At 41.9% G+C, this 6,866-nt stretch overlaps 1 protein-coding gene across 1 annotated transcript in view; it reads right to left on the bottom strand.

Annotated features, from left to right (window-relative positions):
- Positions 1-3,087: 3,087 nt before the first annotated feature.
- rnft1 (ring finger protein, transmembrane 1) overlaps positions 3,088-6,866 on the bottom strand; it is a 4,294-nt gene continuing 515 nt past the window's right edge. The window contains exons 2-9 of the mRNA XM_027022110.2: positions 6,444-6,853; positions 6,283-6,359; positions 5,669-5,769; positions 5,355-5,508; positions 5,115-5,273; positions 4,808-4,873; positions 4,542-4,643; positions 3,088-4,247 (exon numbers count right to left, since the gene is read on the bottom strand). Coding sequence (XP_026877911.2) covers positions 4,113-4,247; positions 4,542-4,643; positions 4,808-4,873; positions 5,115-5,273; positions 5,355-5,508; positions 5,669-5,769; positions 6,283-6,359; positions 6,444-6,853 — 1,204 coding nt within the window. The 3' untranslated portion in view covers positions 3,088-4,112. The remainder of the gene's footprint in view (positions 4,248-4,541; positions 4,644-4,807; positions 4,874-5,114; positions 5,274-5,354; positions 5,509-5,668; positions 5,770-6,282; positions 6,360-6,443; positions 6,854-6,866) is intronic.

Raw genomic sequence — 6,866 nt, 5'->3', positions numbered from 1 at the left:
TAGGAATAGCCTAGGAATGAAATTCTCTCATGTCAGTCTCATGCGCTTGTAGTGGTGAGGATTACAGGAGTATTTGATCTTGTATTTTAAGTTTATGTATGATTCTGACTGCTTGCCTTGTTTGGTGCTGTTAATAAGTTGTATTGAGACAAAAAATGAGACACAAATTGTTGTCCATCCTAATAGATACTGTACTTACGTTTATGGCATTGAGCAGATGCTTTTACACAAAGCAACTTATAATCATGACTGAATACAACTTGAGCAATTGAGGGCTGAGGGCCTTACTCAGGGGCCCAACAGTAGTTCAGTGGATCAATGTCATTTTTCCCCTTCCTCTCTTTACTCCTGTCCTGTTATAAATCAGTATATTCTATATATTTTGATGATGATGATGATGATGATGATCATTGAAGTTATAATAAACCTATAATATCTTGCCCTCTCATCTAATATCTCTAAAGTGCGTTAAAGATTTTCAGTGCATTAGTCAGGTGTTTCCCAAATGGACCACATGTTTGCTCAGACCCAAGCAAACTAGAACCGATCTAGAACCCTAAACACCAGGTACACTTGAGCTGGGATCTGAACCGAAAACTGGACTGTTTGAAGTTATATTTACATGTTTATGCATTTGGCACACACTCACCCAGAGTGACTTAGAATTTCACTCATCTTACAGAAGCAGGTGTATTTAGTGTTAGGAATTCTGCCCAGATGTGGGATTGAACCCCTCTCCCCAACAGGAGCAGCAGCGATGTTATTTAAGAATGCTGGAAGAATGCATGTTCATTCAGATATGGACTTTCTCACTAATGAAACTACAACCCCCCCCCCCCCCCCCCCCCAAAAAAAAAAAACCCCTTTAAAAACCTTTAAGAAGCATAAACTTAAAATCATATGTTTAATGCTTTTAGGCTTTCATTCTGATTATTATATCCTGAACGTGGGGGTACTTTACTGAAGTGAACACTTGCTGAGAAAAACTGCTGACCCATTCAGAGCATTTGATGTTAAACTCATGAACAGTTGTTCCCTCAGATATGTTTAGCAGGGTAAAGGGAACATTGCTCAGCACTAAACAGGCCTGCTTGTGTGCCTCTGAAGATGTCATTGGACATTGATAAAGGCATGTGAAACCTTCCAAAACACCCTTGCACTCCACATTTTATTACTTTGCGTTTTCAGAAATGTGAGATATGGTTTATGACAAAATAGCAGTTGCTTACCTGTTTGTTGCTGATTTATGTGAAATTCTATGACCATGCCACAATCCCTATTGTCTGAGCTGCCTCCTTAGAGTGGTCGGTTTGGTTGTTGTTTTCCAGGCCCTGTCTCATACTGCTGTCATGTTCTTGAAATCCAGCGGCAGCGTGAGGTCTGTTGTAATGATTGCAATTTAGGGGTATGTTTTGTTTGGAATATATTTGTTCATGTCAGTCACTTTATCCAAGTAAATAGACTTTACAAATATAGTGTTTGAGGTATGTAGGTGCATAGCAAACATGAATACAGATGTAACCTTTAACATTTGGTATTCAAGTTTATTTTGTAACTGCTTAGATCAGTTTATCAGGTTTCAACTAGTGTTGCACCTTAGATTTCATTCTAATTATTTTCCAGGAAGAGAAAGAAAAGATCGTCTGTTTTACAGACAGAACACGTGGCATGAGCACAAGTCCAGGCCCGTTTTGTTGAAGATTCTCAGTTCCACATGTAAATGGTCTTTTGAGTTGTGACGTGTTTGTACGCAGTGGAAACACTCGTACTTTGCCATTCTGGTTAATCGATTTGGGATCGTGTATAAAGCAGTTTTCAGATATGCTGCTCATGGGTTTCGATGTGGTTGTTATTACTGCTTTGTCCTTTGAAAGACTTCTTCCATAGTTTTATTTTCCCCTGAAACCTCAATTATTGTGTCTACTAGTGCATGTAAGTTGTCTGTTTATGTTCATTAATCTGGTAATGACATTGTAGCAGGACTCAGTAAAGGCCTGGCTTAGATCACAAACGTCTGGGGTATTTCACATCACGTCACTGCAGTCGCCTGTATAAATATTCTAACCAACGTTAAAGGGTTCGATTAATCGGATTTGACATCTGCAACCGAACTTTAAATTTTGCAAAGAAATGGCCAAAGGCAGCTTGGACAGTAAGTTTTCTTTGGCATTTCACTCGTGCGAAACATCTGTTTTGTTGCTATAGCAAATGCATTCTTTGGCTTCGCCTCACTTTATTTCTTGGAAATCTTGCAATGTGAATGGCCTTTTAATTCAAACGTCTACCATAGTAAGCAGTTGGTGGTAGTCCATTGTTGACATGCGATGGGTTTGCTCCCACGTCTATGGCAGCTGCCCCCATGTCTCTGAGAAGACTCCTCCTTGGACCTGGGACTGCAGCTTCAGGACAAAGGCATTAACTAAAGGTAACCGGATCCAGAAGTGTTTGTTCTTGTTGTCATTTAGTAATTTCATGAAAATTAATTTCACTTCTGACTATGACAAAGATTCTGTGGTCATGGGGAACGTGGACTGTTTTCTCATCAGGTTATTGACTGCAGAACGACGTATGCGCTGGGAGGCCATACGCTGCTGCGTCTCCAGTGACCACCTGTCGTTCATTGGGAACACTTAACGGACCACCGTGGCACCGGTGAGATGTTTCTGCTCTTTGAAATAACAGGTTTGATTTCCACCGAGAGGCCACAAAGTTTTCTCCCGGTTGTCAGTGCATGCGTTAGCCTGTCTGCTTTTGCTTTTTCTGAATAATAACAATAATAATAATAATAATAATAAAAAATGAAAAAACCTACATGTTTCATAATGTTCTGTAACACCAAGTACACAGTGGGACACTTGCAAAATGTTAAAGATACCATGAAGCCCCCTACCCAGGACTCAAAGCCAGGGCTGACAGGAAGTAAACGTGAGCTCTGAACACTGGACCAAAGTGCAGCCAGAGAACCCATTAACCTTCCTAAGTGATGGTCTTCATCACATACTATTACTGCATTTAAAGAGAATTGGTACTAAAAAAGCGGAAATTGAGAATTTCAGCTTGTCTTTTAATGTATGAAAACAGACTAAGTTTCAGGAAAACAAGTCCAGAGATTTATTAAATTTTCATGCTTCAATTGAAAAATATATTTGTGATAAACATTCTGTATATAATTTTATGTACATGAAACTATAGGAAAATAGATACTAAAATTCTTTGGTTCATTACAAAGCTTGTGATTATAATATCTTTTAGAAAAAGAACTTGAATTTTCATGTCATCTTCCATGTTGGTACAATTAAATCTGATTAAAAATAATAAATCAATTCAAAATGATTAAGATTAGCTTCTTCAGAGAGCACAACTGAAGCCCATTATTACTTGAACATGAAACGCATACAATAAAGGACAGTGTCTTCTAAAGACGGCCTTGTTTATAAGACCAGTTTTATTTACTGGTCAACATGGCAACTGATTGAGTTTGAACACTTCCTGAGATGCACCTGGTGTAGCTTTGTTGCTAGCTGCTGCTGCCTTAAACATAGAAATGCTATCTTAAGAGCACAAACTGCCCCCCCAAAAACCCACCTAAACCATATATGAAATATAGAACATTCCTCCTCTTTTGCTATTAATCTTCTCTCTCTCTCTCTCTCTCTTTCTCTCTCTCTCTCACACACACACACACTTTTGTCTCATCCTTAGGAAAGAAGTCTTTGTCCTCTGGAATTACTCACAAAAACCAATTAAAAAGCCCAAAAAGATGAATGAATCCGTCATGCACTAGGCTGAGTAGCCTATTAGAATGGGGATGCCGTTCAAATCACAGCCCTCACATCAAAGAGACTTTCAGAAATGCTTCTCAAAACAGCTAATACTGCCATTGAATCAGCTGATGCTTATTCAAAGCAACTTGCACAGAGGGCAACGTGGGTGGATTAAAGTCCAACCTTAACAGTGCCTTCTGTGTGCATGACCTTTGAACTCCACGCTGCATCTTTTCTACTCATCTTCCTGCCTCCTTCGGTAGATATTTTTTGGCAGAGTCACGTGACTCATTCAGAAGTACGTGTGATGTGACCCTCAGTAGCTGTATGGGTAAGGTGACGTGACCCTCAGTAGAGCTGCAGATAAAGCGATGTCGCACCAGTTTTCCACTTGTGTACCGTGTCGGTAATGACGGTCCGGCACAGCGGACAGGTCTTTTCCTGGTTAATCCACAGTGCGATGCATTCCTCACAAAAGATGTGCTGTCAAAAAGATTTAAAAAAAAAAAAAAGTTAACCAAAAAAAAAAAAAAAAAAAACACACAACCCAAAGACTAAATTTAAAAATAAACTATATTTAACACTGTTGGCAATTTATAAATTGCTGCCTCTCAAACTTTTTACACTTCCCAATTACGTGGACCAATTGTTTCACTCACTGTTGTGCATCAACTACTCCAACAACAAATGACTGCACCAGTGCAGCGGAGGCCAATCAATATTACTGCAGAGAGCACATCACGTGTTGCCGGGGGGTAAAGAGGCTCGCCGTCTCACCTGACACAGGAGGACCCGGGGCTGCCTGAACTCCGCCTGACAGATGGGGCAGATATTGCCCACCTCATTGCACTGGGACTGCACAGCAGGAGCGCCGTTCACCTGCGCAGGTGCAAAAGATGTAACCAGCTGTCTGAAGACAAAATGCTTGGAGGAGGCAAGACACTTCACTGCATTTGTGAAGTAGTTGCATCGCTATATTGAGAGCAGATGTTGAGCAACGCTAAAAGCATGCTAGTAAATTACCACTGTGAAGTGGGAAATACCTCATAACTGAGAAAGTTCCGCATTGTTTTCTGTAGGGACCCCCACTGACCATAAAATCCTAAAAGCTAAAGGAAAATGGAATCACAATTTAATTACAACATAAAAGTTTACGCTATAGTGACATTAGTTGGTGTAGAAGCCATAAATATGGAGAACAAAAACCATCAGTCCACTAGAGCAAAAAAATTAAGTACAGTGGCTCAGACAATTTAACCCGATCCCCTGTGCCAAATTCCTATTTATCAGAGCAAACATCCTGTAAAATGACAGATGTAGCAAAGGAGCCGTAAGACCTTTTATTCTTACCTTGAAAATTAGGTAAAGCAGGGCTAGAATCACACCCAAGGTCAATCCCACAGTCCCGTCCACTTCCGGGGAACTAACCAGGTAGCGGAACCATGGAGGCACTGGTGCAATCACCTGGTATACCTGACTGAGCTCCTCTAGGAACATGTACCACTGGCCCTACAGAGCACAGAATAGACACTGAAACCCCCCCCGCCACAGTAAAACTACCCGACGTCAGAGTCACAGGGTGAGTCGTACCCGTCTCCTGTATACCATGACTGCGGAGGGTAGGAGGAGAATAAGGCACTTGAATCCCATGCAGAGAAACTTCAGAATGAAACTGGTCACGCCAACAGCCCATAAAACCTCCCAGAAGTCCAGGGTATCAACTTGGGGACTGAAGAGGACAAGGCTGAGCGTGGAAGAAGCAGGCAATGTCAGACAACATGACACAGTCCTGTTCACGTTCACATTAACCCGTCTAAAGCAGGCACCACTATGCCAAAGTCGCCCGCGTACATGCGAGCTACGTCACAGTCAAAGAAAATAACGCAACGGAGCATCGTACGCACCAGTAGTAAAGGGACTCCGTCTGAAATGTGCAGTAGAAAAGCAGCGAGGAAGCAGTTAGGAAAGACAGGAGCCAGAAACACTGGAGCGCTGATCGTCGATCCTTCAGGAGACAAGACAGCTTTCACAATAAAACTGATACGATTAAAGGTATAATAACTAAAAACACAGAAGTAATTTAGTATGGTAGACCATGTTACTTAAAGGTACATTATGGAGCCACTTCTCCGCCCCTTGCACCTAGTGAGGGTGTGTGTGTGGTGTGTGTGTGTGTGTGAGAGTGAGACCGACTGGTTCCTATAACCCTCCGCATGGCAGGTTTTTAGGGGAGTCTGAGGGAGCTTAATCTCCAGTTTAGCCCCAAGCACTTTAGAAAGGAAAGTTGTTTCCCAACCGAAAAACTGATGTGAGCCTTCAGCTCCAGTGTGAAAACTTCCATGACCTACATTTTACTGCTCTGCTGAGCTCATCATTTTGAAAATTCTTATAGAAAAATTCCACACAAACCCAGTGCAAGTAGACAAGTTTGCCTGAATATTGATTGATTTACTTTCCAAATAATTAAAAATGTAAAATGTCTTTATATGTTTTATTGATAAGTGCACAGTGCTTTTACCTGGAGAAAAACTTGTGCTTGGATGTTTTTATTCACATACAGAAAAGTAGTAAACAGACCAACTCCAATGGCCAAGCCTACACCAGGGAAAGAGTGCACACAAACTTAGCTAAATATACTTAAACGAGGTCCTAAATGTGTCCGTGCATCTCCCCACTTACCAAGGACATGCTGTATGACTAGTTTTGCACCAAGAATAATGATGAAAGGCAGACTCTTCTGCACCCAACGGAAGAGGTAGTGCAGTTCCGATAATGAGACGCTAGACTCTCTGGATTCGGGGTCAGAGTCGGATTGGTCAGACTCGGCCTCCGCATGTGCGTGTCCGTGGCGATGGGTCCCAGCTCTAGGTCTCCGTGAAGATGGCCTGCCACCGGTGTCCGCACTGGCAACCGGCACTCGGACATCGGTGGACTCCGGAGACATAGACGATCCTGCCCCTGGCGTCCTGCTAAGGATCTCAGGTTGCAAAGTTAATGACAAACCATTGCCATCCTGAGAGCTCGATTCGGTCGGCATTACAGTTGATTCTCTCGGTTTCAGTAATCTTCTGGACTCACTAGATGTTTTCCTGCAACATTCAA

This window comes from Electrophorus electricus, chromosome 17 (assembly GCF_013358815.1).
Source record: "Electrophorus electricus isolate fEleEle1 chromosome 17, fEleEle1.pri, whole genome shotgun sequence".
In the NCBI taxonomy this organism is placed as follows: Eukaryota; Metazoa; Chordata; class Actinopteri; order Gymnotiformes; family Gymnotidae; genus Electrophorus; species Electrophorus electricus.
The sequence above is the reverse complement of the archived record's forward strand: the minus strand, read 5'-3'. Positions and strand labels throughout refer to the sequence as shown.